General features: G+C 51.0%; 1 protein-coding gene across 5 annotated transcripts in view; it reads left to right on the top strand.

Annotated features, from left to right (window-relative positions):
- Positions 1–226: 226 nt before the first annotated feature.
- FRMD5 (FERM domain containing 5) overlaps positions 227–12,664 on the top strand; it is a 106,226-nt gene continuing 93,788 nt past the window's right edge. For all 5 annotated transcript variants that reach the window (XM_070953480.1, XM_070953479.1, XM_070953482.1 and 2 more), the window contains exon 1: positions 227–328. In XM_070953480.1, coding sequence (XP_070809581.1) covers positions 227–328 — 102 coding nt within the window. The remainder of the gene's footprint in view (positions 329–12,664) is intronic.

Raw genomic sequence — 12,664 nt, 5'->3', positions numbered from 1 at the left:
CCTCCCTCCCTCCCTGCCGCCCCCGAAAGCCGCGCCGCTCGCCGCCTGGCCGCCGCGCTCCCTCCAGCCGGGCTTTGTGCGAGGCGAGCCGAGGCGGGCGGCGGCGGCGGCGGCAGCTGTGGCGGCGGCGGCGGCACCCCCCCTCGCCCGCCAGGGAGCCCCCTGCTCCGGCCATGTGAAGGGAGCCGGCGCGGAGCCCCCGTCCGCCGCCGCTGCCCCGGCCAAGATGCTCAGCCGGCTGATGAGCGGCAGCAGCAGGAGCCTCGACCGCGACTACAGCTGCACCGTCCGCCTCCTCGACGACAACGAGTACTCGTGCACCATCCAGGTGGGGGCTGCGGCGCGGACGGGCTGCGGGGAGAGCCGGCGCCGGGGCCGGGAGCTCGGCGGGCGGGCTGCTCTCCGGGCCTGCCGCTCCGGGAAGCGCCGCGCCGGTGGCGGCCTGGCGAGCGGCGGCCTCACGCAGGGAGCTCGGCGGGCGGGAGCCGGAGCGGGCGGCCAGGCGGGGGTCCGGGGCTGCGGGCGCGGAGCCCGGCGGCGTTGCGTGCCGAAACGCGGCTGGGAAGAAACTTCTGTTCGGGAGGCGCGGCGGGGGGCGGGCCGAGCCGGGACGGGGCATCTCCGCCGACCGAGCCCTCCCCGCAACCCCCGCCCGGTGCGAAGCAGCGGTCACGTCGGAAGGCAGACGCCGTGGTCTCCGGGCGCCCCGCAGAGATGCTGCCGGGCTGGGTTCGGGGCTGCCGGCGAGGCTGAGCCCGGCGCGGCGCGGCTCGGCTCCGGAGCTCCGAGGCGCCTTTTCTGTGTCCTGCCTGAGACGGGCCGGCACTTGGGCGGGAAACCGCGGCGGGCTGTTGGGCCGGCTGCTAAGGGGCGGCGGCAGAAGCGGCGTTGGGGAGCGGGGCGGTCCGGCGGGCTGCGGGGCCACGGCCGTCTGCCTCCTGGGTCGCCGCTGCTTCTCCGGCCCCACCGCTCGCTGAGCCCGGAGAAGCGGCGGGTCCTGAGCGGGGCGGCGTTTCGCCTCTTAGCGGCGGGTCCTTGGCCGGCGCGCGTTGGGGATGGCGGCCGGTCGGGCGTTTGGCGCCCCAACCAGGGCGATGAGGGGTGATTGGTGGCCCGTTGGAGAGAATGGCGGGCTTTACGTTTGGGGGGGGGGATTCCTTTTAAGTACATTTCCCCCCAAGAAGGAAGCGCCTCTGCTAAAACGCCGCCCTTGGCTGGGCTGAGGTTGGCCCCCTTGGGCCCCGCAAATGTTCTGAGGGCCCAAACGAGGCTCCTGAGTCCAGGCTACTTGTGGCCTCAGCTCAATTGGCTCCGACAAGGAATCTGCCCCCTTCATGGTTCTGGGGGTGCTGCAGGAGAGCTCCGGGGACCTCTGCCGCCCTCCCCATTGCGGGTGGAGGATAGTCCCAGTATTGAACGCTTGCGGACTCAGCACAGCGTAACCCTTGGCAGGGTTAGTGTTAGGTTGCAAGCTGCACCGGGAGATCTATCTGCCTGCTGCAATATGTGGGAGCCACAGGCTCTGCTGCGGCAGGATTCTTCAGCTCCTGGTCCTGCTGTTGTGCTGGCCTGGAGGGACACCTGATCTGTGGTGATAGTGCGGCTCTCTTGGGGCTGGAAGTTTGGAAGTAGCAGCGCTAGGTTGGCCGGGCTTGGGTTGATGGCTGTCGTTGTCTCCTGGGAAAGAGATTGAGGAGCTGGCTCTGCAAAGGCCCTGGCCTTTTCTGGGGTCTCACCCTCCTCCAGGGGTCTGGGCGGTGGGAGGAGAGTTGTCTCGTTTCCAAACTCTTCCTTTCCAAACATTTCCAACCTGAGAGTAAACGACATCTACAAAACGGGAATTTTCCCTGAGAGCCGTTGCTTGCAGAGAGGAAGGATTCCGGAAGTCATTCTGGGGGAAAAGACGAAACACGCAACTCTTTCTTGCCTTGAGGCTCCGATGTTGCTGGTTTTAAAGCAGGCTGCACATTGCCTTTGAAAAACAAGCAGGTGCACGTGTGCATTTTCTAGAATTTATTTTTCATTATCTTGATTATGTGAGGAACTGGATTCTAATCAGAACATGTGACTATAAAATCCATGCATCTGTTCCGTGTTTAGCTGAAATAACTCTAAAATAACTAAAAGAAGCACTGCTGAGCCCAAAGAAACAAGGCCTCTGGAGCCCCTTTTCCAACTGACAGCCCATCAAAGCTACAATCCAGTTGGGAAAAGCTTCCTGATTCTTTTGCTGCCAGGGACTAGCTCTCCAGCAGAGAGACCTCCGAAGACCCAGGCGGCATTTCAATTAAATGGCACTGCCTCCTCTGTTGAGCCCCCATTCCTCAAGGGCAGTGGGCAGAGCCCTCGCCTGGAGCAGGTCCCGAGTGGGGAAGGGCTTCTCTTAGCCTTCTCCAAGGGGAAAGGGATGCGGCTCCAGTGGCACCTTTCCTTCAGCTCTGTGCAGGAGGCCACGTTTCTCTAGCCAAGCTGGGGCCTTGCTAGAGGGAGGAATGATTGAACCAGCACAGTTATCAAGTGGGGGTCTCTTGAGCAGGGGAGGGTCATATGGAGATCAGCAGAAGGCAGGGCCCCGAGAGCTTCGCATAGCCATGAACCTGCTGGGTCCTTCTCCAGCTGCTGCCCTCCTTCACCTTTGCCCAGTCCCAAGATGCTTTGCTCTGAGCAACCTTCTGGTGCAACACTTCTGGGGCAAGGGAGAAGCTTCCTTTTGAAGGAAGGTAAACATGAGCGGGCGGGTGGACGGAAAGGGCAAGGCAGCCCCAGGACTCCTGGACTTCTCCCCGCCCTGTTCCCCAGACTCTCCATGTTTGCAGACCTCCTGTTCTGCTGTCACTTTTCTCAGCCACAAAGCTAGACCAAAGTGAGGCAGGCAGCTTCACCACCAGATGGAGTCGTAATTGGCTGACCAACTGTACTCAATGAGTAGTCCTCAATGGAATTACATCTACTACATGGTGGGAAGCATGCTGTGAGGTATGAAGCATGCTCAGGGTTCTGTTCTGCACCCAGTATGGTAGTCCTTGACTTAAAACAGTTCATTTAGTAACTGCTCGAAGTTACAATGGCACTGAAAAAAATGACATGATTGTTTTTCACACTTACAACTCTTGCAGCATCCCCAGGGCCATGGGATTCACGTTTGGATGCTTGGCAATTGACTCATTTATGACGGTCACAGCCTCCCAGGGTCATGTGATCCCCTTTTGTGACCTTCTGACAAGCAAAGCCAATGGGGAACCTGCATTCACTTAACAACCGGGTTACCTAACTTGTTGGAGGCAAAATATGCTGACTCTGTAAACTGCAGTCTAAGTGTGATTGCTACTAACTTAACAAATGCAGTGATTCACTTAATAACTGTGGCAATAAAGGTTGTAAAATCAGGCAAAACTCACTTAACAAATGTCTCACTTAACAACAGAAATATTGGGCTCAATTGTCATAATTTGAGGACTATCTGTACTCTTCCAAAATCTTCATGCATGATGTAGACGGGGGGGGGGGGATAGAAGGGAAATTCATCCAATTTGCAGCTGGCACCGAGCAGGAGGGAATGGCCAACATTTAGAAGATAGGCTGAAGATACAGGAAGATCTCTACAGACTTGAATGTGCAACAAAATGCAATTCATTGGTGAGAAAAGGAAGGTTTGATGCATAGACAGGAAAAACCACATGCAAAAGTTTAGAATAGCTCAACAGTAGTGGCTCAGCAATAATAACTGTGAAAGAGATCTAGGAATCCCAGTGGACAATCACTGAAGTTTGAGCCAGCGGTGTGTTGCAGCTGCCAAAAAAGCCAATGCAAAAAAGCTAGGCTGCCTCTACAGAGGGATAGCGTTAAGATCACGAGAAGTGTTAGTACCTCTTCATACTGCACTGATGAGATCAGACTGGGACTACCGTGTTCAGTTCACCATGATACAAAATAGATGTTGAGACATCTGGATAATGAACAGAGAAGAGCAACAAAGATGATAAAGTGTCTAAAGAGGCTAAACCGAATGATTAACAGCCCTATGAGTCTCAGATTCTAAGACTGGATGGTCATCAGAGAGATCTCTGGAGAGTGAGCCTGTCTGTAACTTGTGGCCATGATGACTCTGGAGATCAACTCAGTGGATGAATAGGGATTTGGGGAATAGGGATTTTCTGGCGTCTCCTAGTCCCAGCCAGAGTAGTTGAGAATTCTCCCCCCCTCCCCCATTTCATAAATATTGATGAAGGATTCCTCTCTGTATAGCTTCATATCCCTCCAAAAACTAAGTTGACAAAAATACTCTTTTTCCTTCACTTCTGCCAATAAATGCCGTATCAACGAATCCTCCAATTTATTCGAGGCAGACCTCTTTTCTGGAATGGCTTGCATCTCCTCTGAATTTCTTCCCAGTTCTGCCTGTTCTTCCTGCAAGAGAAAAGAAACCTCAGCCAGTTTCTGCTCTCTCCCTCCCTCCCTCCCTCCCTCTCTCTCTCTCTTTGGGGTAGCTTCTTCGGTGTTGCTTTGCCAGCTCAGGGAGAGCCAAGAGATTGCAGAGCAATGGCAGCAGCTGGCACACACACCCCACCCTCCCACCGGCCCCATGGAGTCACCTGCTGATGCTCTGGCACGGGAGGGGAGAGGAAGCTGCCTGGTGGCTGCCTGGGTCAACCCAAACAACCTCTGGCTGCTACCTGCTGCCCCCCCCCCATGTAGAGCCTCAGTCGCCCCCTTCCTCAGGGCCTTTTTTCCGGGAATCTTCAGGGGGCACCAGAGAGTGATTTCCATGCCCAGAAGCAGAGCACCCCACTCCTAATGCAGGCCGTTCAGTGCTCAATGACCCCCTCCATCCCCCCTCCTGCAGAATCGTCTTGTGTCATTCAAAACCAGCATCGTCCGGCTCCATTGGAGGAGTCCAGAAGGCGTCTTCCTCTGCCTGGGGGAGGCGGGGCAGGCAGTAGCAAGCACGGAAACCCCCCCTCTCCATGTCCTCAAGTGAACCAGCCCAGGCAGGCGGCCGCTTGATATCTTAAAACGCAGGCAGGAAAGATGAAATGAAGGCGATGTCTGGAAAAGCAGAATTCCAGAATTTTAGGCAAGTGGCAATGCTGCCTCATTGATGCTGGCAGATGGAGTGGATTTTCAGCCACTGAGAACTGAGCCAAAGGTCACAACTTAAGGTCAATTTATTGGTCATAGTAATTTAGATCCCACCTTTAACCATTCTTCCCAAACAGCTCATAGTCATGTAGACAATTATAATAAAAGCCCAAGGTATAAATATTGTCTGACTTTATTTGAAGGAAATGGGTTTTAACTTTAAATAGTGACCTGCAAAGCATTCGGTCAAGGAGTCTCCTTTGGAGAGATGGGCAGCATATAAGTTTAATAAATAAATAAATTCAGCTATGGACATAAAAAGCAACGGGGAACCTTTGGTAGAAAAAGCATGCAGGAAAACAAAGCTTTGAAAGAGCCTGACTTGTGCTGAGATCCTGCTTCTGGTGCAACTCTGTGCAAAATCATTCAATTTACTGGACAGTTTCAGAAAACCTAAAATACTACGGACAATAAAAGTAAACTTAATTCCTCCTCCCACCAGCTGAATTTAAAGTAATTGTATTCCTGACCAAAGGTTCTTGGTTTGTCCTTTCAAAGGTGACGACCTGATTTCCCACCCTCTCGGCTCATTCTCAGCTCTGAGGCTGCTGGACAAGCCCCCCTTTCTCAATGTCTGTCCTATTAAAAAGACAAAGCTTTTCTTCTGCAGGGGGGTCCGGGGGTCCTCAGACTTGAACACAACTTAATTCTACACCTGGGAGGGATGGAGGGGATTGAAAGTCAGCTGCGTCTGGTGACTAGTATATTTTATTTACAGATTTAAGAGATTTATATGATCACCCATATTATACCGTGTTTCCCCGAAAATAAAACCTTGTCTTATATTTTTTTGAACCCTGAAATAAGCGCTTGGCCTTATTGCCATGCGCTCAAAAGCCTGATTGGGCTTATTATCAGGGGGTGTTTTATTTTGGGGGAAACAAGGTATCAAATTATTCTGGGTGTCCATCAACAAGTAAACAAATTATGTTAAACGATGTCAGCGTTAGTGTCCAAAAACTGTCTCTTAAATAATTTTTATGAAAGATTTTTACAAGAAAAAAAGATAGCCATAAAAAAATATATGACAAAGAAAAAAGAAAAAAACCAATCAATCAAAATAGAGCTGGAAGGGACTTGGAGGTCTTCTAGTCCAACCCTCTGCTTAAGCAGGAGACTCAATAACTGTGGTGTGTGCCAGAAGTGGCACGCAGCACCCTTTCTGATGGCATGCAAGCCATCGCCTCAGTTCAGCTCTGCTGCGCATGCATGCATGCCTCCCACCGGCCGGCTGGTCTTCAGGTCTCTGCTGGGGGGCGGGGCACATGCGGGGGGCATGTGTGCACACATGGGGGCATGTGCACAGAGAGCAGGGGGCATGTAGGAGGCCGTGCCGCATTGCATTTTGTGGGTTCAGGCGCACACGCACGGATTCGAGAGTGCATGGTGATTCGAGAGTGTGCATGCTTGCGCTTTGGGCACTCGGTCTGGAAAAGGTTAGCCATCACTGCTCTATAACATTTCAGATAGATGGCTGTCCAATCTTTTCTTTAAAACCTCCAATGTTGAAGCAGCTACAACTTCTGGAGGCAACTTCTGTTCCACTGGTTAATTGTTCTCACTGTCAGGAAGTTTCTCCTTAATTCCAGGTTGCTTCTCTCTTTGGTTAGTTTCATCCATTGTTTCTTGTCCTGCCTCCAAAGGCTTTGGAGAATAAATTGACCCCCTCTTCTTTGTGGCAGCCCCTCAAATACCCTGGAATATTGCTCTCATGTCACCCCTAGTGCAAAAATCAGGGTAGATAGAAAATGGGAAAAGCAAAAACTATTTAAAGAAGCACAACATTTGCAAACCAACGTACTGTCTCTCCAGCCAGCAGCTATTTTAGGAGTGGGTGTTTTTATGGTACATTATTGTTGTCTGCAATTTTCTTCCAATCATCTTAATGTTTAAATTCTCATTTCTCCTGTGCAGAGGTCCACCTATAGTAGCCAAGACTAAGCCCCCATTGGATAAAGTGAACCCTAGTAGATGAATATGGCTGCCCTGGTATCTTGTGGCATCAGATCATATATGGATTGGGGGTGAATGCAGACCTCTGAAACAAATCCCTGCAGGCGCCCCCCCCCCCCCAGCTGCCAGTGTGTGTATCTGGCTGGCTCCTTTGGGTCTGGTTCTTTGATTCAGCCAGGAGGCCAGCCTTGCAGTTGCTCCCACACTCCCAGGTAGTGATCAGCCAGCCTCCCCCCTTTTATGCCATGGTGGGAGGGGGGAGTTCTAGATCAGGACTCAGACATGTAGAAGCTGTGCACATGATTGTCATGCTCAGGGTGATATTATGCTTCCATACGTTGGGGTCCAGAAAGGTCCGGAAAATGTTTGGTTTTCTGAGAGATGAGTTTTCCTGTATGGGGAAGAGTTTGCCCTTTGTGGGGGCTTTCTTGTACATTCTTGAGTGACCGGGAAATGAAGAAGCCTTTTGACCTGCCAGGTCCTGCACCCAATCCTTTCGCTTCGAAGAGCTGCTGGTGTGAATGCAGCCCTTGGCAGTGGCTGCTTTGAGCTGGTCTCGCTGAGAGCACCCAGAAACTCCCTTCATGTCACTTAAATGGTAAACAGCTTCAGAGAAAAGCCATCCAGGGACCTCTACAACGGTCCAAAGGGGTCCAGGGTGGCCGGCACAGCTGAAGTCCTGCCCTGTTTTAGGTGTCCACGCTGTCATTAAGCCCAGTAAGGAATGGGGTTGTGAGCCACAGTGGACAAATAAGAATAGGACAGGACAGACTAGAAGATAGAATATGAAGATAGATGAGTGGAGTGGGGGGATGGGGATGGGGATGGGAATAGAATAGGACAGGACAGGATAGGACCTTGGAGGTCTTCTAGTCCAACCTTCTGCCTAAAGCAGGAGACCTTAGTCCATCCCAGACAAACTTTTCTGGAAAACCTCCAGCAATCCTCCAGCAAGTGGATGTGCCCAAGAGGAAGATGGGCAGCCATTGGTTAAGTTGATGCTTCACTTTGGATACTAAGAGAAGGGGGCTTTGTGGTTTAAATGGCCCCATTCAATTCCTGCATAGTGTAATCTCTTTGCAGACGAAATACCAGGTCTTTAGGTCTAAGCGTCCTAGCAATGAGACTGAACCTCAGCCAGCTGCATGAGGGGCCTCCAGACACACCAGCTCCCTCCATCCCTCACCCCCTGGGCTTTTGTCTGGGCTGAGCTGGGGCGGGTGAGGCCAGTCGCCTGCCTGCTTTGAAGGGAACAGCCATTATTATGCTGCTGGTGATCCTCTCGCTCTTTCTCCTCAGCCTCCAAGGAGCAGTGGAATATCTGTCAGCAGGAGAAGTGCTGCGCCTACTGACACAGGCAGGAAGGCTTTCCTGGCTCCCTGCCCCCTCCCTCGCCTTTCCATTTAATAGGTTCTAAATCTCAAATTTGAAATTGGAATGTAGTGCGAAAGTGCCAGCTGCTTCCATGATCCACTTTTCCAGAAAACCCTCTGGGCCCCCATTGCCCCCCCGGGCATGCTATGAAAATGGGGACAGCGAGAGTCCAGGCTGTTCGTGGGAGGGGTGCCCCTGTCCAGCCAAAAGAAGGGGCATGAGTTGGGGGTGAGAGTGGGGGTCAGGATGTAGGGAGCAGTGTTGCTTCTTCTGGTGAGGGAGGGTCTTTTTACTGGCCAGGCTGGTTGGCTTTCCTTTAGTAGATTGTCCCCGCTTGGGACCATGGCTTTGTGGCGTGTGCTCTTGACTTCTCCACTGTTGTCTTCTCCTGCCTTTGGGTGGTCGGGTGCTCTGGTTCAACCCGGAGAAGGAGAGGTGCTTTTCAGCAGCAGCAAGGCAGGTCCAAGGGCTGGGACTGAATCTGTCCCAGAAAGGCTTCTGATGTGTCACACTGGGCGCCTGGAAGGCCTCTTGGTCTTCTGCTGCCTCAGGGCTTCTCGGGAGGAAGCAGAATTATAGCTGCGGTACCAGCTCTGACCCTCCTCTGATGTAGCTCCTGTTATCCGTGCTCTGGTTTGCATTGGGCTTGGTCAGCTCTGAGTAGGGCTATTCTTCGGAGAGCTTCTGGATGCTTCCATTGCCACAAAGTGTGGTAGGTCAGTCTGTGTTCTGTGCTTGGCATTTCCCCCCATCAAAAGACCCACACTGGTTGCCAGCTGTCTCTTTAGAAGCTTAAGTCTGCTTAGGAGCAGGTGATGTCAGGGGGTGCCTGTACCTGCAGACAGGGCTGTCTCAATGGGCCTGATGGGCGCTTGCATAGGGGCCCCATACTAATCTGTGTATGTTAACCCTTCAATGCACTTTGTATCATATAAATACAGCACCAGTATGGCTTACTGAGTATTATTGTGGTTTTCAAGCCTCGCGTGTTGTTCAAATGTTTATCATGATGATTAGTTGTTGTTGCACAGAATGTTTTTAATGTTTCAACACCGCGTTGGAAGTGCTAACAAAATAAATATATGTTTAATTTTATCAACCATTTACATTTTTATTCCTGTGAGTAGTTGTCACAGGGGCCCCAGGAAACTGCTTGCCCGGGGCCTATAATGCTGTTAAGATGGCCCTGCCTGCAGAAGGTTTCTTTTGAAGAGCCTTCCTCTCTTGAAGGACAAGGAAGGTGTGTTTTTTTCTGCAGACATTTTGAAATTAAATCTGTTTACGTGTGGCTTTTTATTACAGTTAGGGCTCTGTATCAGGATGCTGTGCCTCCTCCAATTCTGTGCTTTCTTTCACAAAGGTGGCATAGAAGTATTGAAAAGGAAGCACTGGATCACCTGGGCTACTTTGAAGTGAACGAAGGTCAATTATGTCTTCCCCGAAGGAAGGGCAGAACAGGTGAGGGGAAGGCCCTTGGCTGGAGAGCCCTCGGAGTTAATCATTTCTTGGGATTTCCTGACCTGCCTTTCACCATGGCATTCCCATGACAAGAGTCACTGCTTCACCACTACAGATTGGGGTAGTTCACTTTTCTCAGAAGAAGGCACGGGGGACCTTTCTGACCCAACCTTGCCTAGGCGTTGAGGTGCGCTTTCTTCCTCCTGTTCCACACCAAACGAAGGTTTATGGGAGGGAAACATAGTTGGCAGCCATCTCTTTGGCCAGTTGTCCCAAGACAGTTCCCAGGGGTTCTCCTCAAACTAGGTCATGGCCCACCAGGTCATGGATGTACCTGAAACCTCTTGTAGACACTTTCTGAGTGTGTCAACATGCCAAGCAGAAGGAAGGGTTGTGTAGCCCGCAGGAGAGAATGGGGCAGTGGGGGTGGAACACATCTCTTGTAGTATTTTGATTGGAAGTGTCTTGAATCCCAGGGGTTTCTGCTGGAGGCCATTAGATACATCATTACCCACGAATCTGTTTTGGCCTTCTCCCCAAGGAAATCTGGATCCACGTGGCAACATGAACTGGCCTAATTAAGAGACAGCTGTGTCCCATCTGCTTCCATCACAAGCAATTCTGCTTAGAATAAGAAATGAAATGATAATAGGAAGGCATGGAGCATCCATTTTAGAAAAGCTGAAAAATTGCAGGGAGGGCTTGAAATGGCTGCCTCTGCTCCCAGACAAAATCCTTGCAAAGGAATTGTTGGGGCAAACCGAAGAACTGTTGAGCTGAGGAGATAAACTTGGGCACTTGTGTTTTCCTGGACTGTGCTTGGAAAGCTCGCCCGTTGTCTGCAACCGAGAGGCAGTTTGCAAGCCCTCTTTCCTGAACTGAAGGAGATGCAGAATTGGGCTCTTTCCTCTGCCGGCACCTGCATGTCCATCCAGCTCATCCACTCAGGCCTGCTCAGGACATGAATCCATTTCACTTCCTGATACAGGTATTTGTTCAAATGAGGAGAAGAGCTACCTTGAAGGAGGTAGTGATCCAGGCTCCAAGTGAAGCACTGCAGGGGCTTTATTGGGTATGACTGGGCTCACATCCCCTCCTTCCTCATCTCCTCCTGTTCTCCATCATCTCCCACTTGGAACCATTTTATTCCGAGTTTGGTGGCCACTGCAAGGACCTTCATTTTCGTGGGTTTATAGCAAAAGGGGCTGCCTGTTCACAGATTGTAAAAGGGCCATAGTTTCCATATAGTAGAACAGAACAATACAGTACAGAACAGAACAGAACAACAGAGTTGGAAGGGACCTTGTAGGTCATCTAGCTCACCCTCCACCCAAACAGGAGACCCGACATTTCTGACAAATGTCAGAAATGTCTTTTCTTGAAAGCTTCCAGTGATGAAGCTCCCACAACTTCTGAAGGTAAGATGTTTGTGAGACTGCTTCATCCATCCTGCCCTGACAGCCGCTGTATGGCTAAAATATATAAGGAATTATATAATTGCAGGGATTGGGTATTTATGTCTAGTTCAATGAAAAGAAGAACTAGGGGTGACAGGATAGCAGTCTTCCAATATCTCAGGGGCTGCCACAAATGAGGAGGTCAAATCTATTCTCTAAAGCACCAGAGGGCAGGACAAGAAGCAACGGATGGAAAGTAATGAAGGAGAGAACCAGCCTAGAACTAAAGAGAAATTTTGTGGCAGTCAGAACAGTTAATCAGTGGAACAACTTGCCTCCAGAAGTTGTGGGGGGGTCCAACACTTGAGGTTTTTAAGAGGAGATTTGAAAACCATTTTTCTGAAATGGCTTAGGGTTTCTGCCTGAGCGGGAGATTGAACTAGAAGATCCCTTCCAACTCTGTTATTCTCTTTTGTAGCGATTTGTAAGCTACCCCTATCAAAAAAATGGAGCTTATCATGATAATCAATATAAAACATGCCTGTGAAGATAAAAAGCATAACATCAATATAAAAATGTTTTATGTAGACCTAAAACAGCAGCATCCTCTACATTGACGTACCTCCAGACCCTGGAGAAGAGACAGCTTCCTCCTTTTTCCAAGGAGATGGCAGGGCAGGGCCTCCTGCCATCAGAGAGAAGAGTATTCCAAGATGTTGGAGCCGCTGGTGGAAAAACCTGTTTCGTGCTCCATCCCTTCGAAGGAGGTGGTCACAACACACATCCTCCCAGGTGGATGTTTGTAGAGGAAAGTGGCCTGTGGATCACTAAGGCCTGGAATTGGACTGGATCCAGATGAGCAGCTTCTCTATCTGGCAGGGATTTAATACAAATCTGATTGCTGTCATCTAATTCCTTATAGTCTCCAGACTCTGGGTTAGCATCTGTCCAAGTGACGGAAAGAGCAGTAAATCTGTGTCCCAAAATAGACCAGCCAAGAAGTTGATGGCATGGAGGATGGGCCTGGGATAAGGCTGGTGAGATGTGATAGGATGGCTAACAGGCCCTGACGGAGCAAAGAGCAAAACCATTATTAGATGAGCTATCGTTGAAAGCTTTCCTTAGGTCAGGAAAGGGGGCAATGTGAAACAGAGGCTCAGAGTAACCTCCTTTCATTACACGAGATATGAATTATCTGGAGCACTGGTTCTCAACTGTGGCCACTTCAAGATGGATGGACTTCAACTCCCAGAATCATGCTGGCTGGGGGATTCTGGGAATTGAAGTCCACCCATCTTAAAGTAGCCATGGTTGAGAAACACTGATCTGGAGAATTTATTTGA

Source organism: Pituophis catenifer, unplaced genomic scaffold, assembly GCF_029215685.1.
Source record: "Pituophis catenifer annectens isolate HBS135680 unplaced genomic scaffold, rPitCat1.0.hap2 SCAF_14, whole genome shotgun sequence".
NCBI classification, from domain to species: Eukaryota; Metazoa; Chordata; class Lepidosauria; order Squamata; family Colubridae; genus Pituophis; species Pituophis catenifer.
The sequence above is the reverse complement of the archived record's forward strand: the minus strand, read 5'-3'. Positions and strand labels throughout refer to the sequence as shown.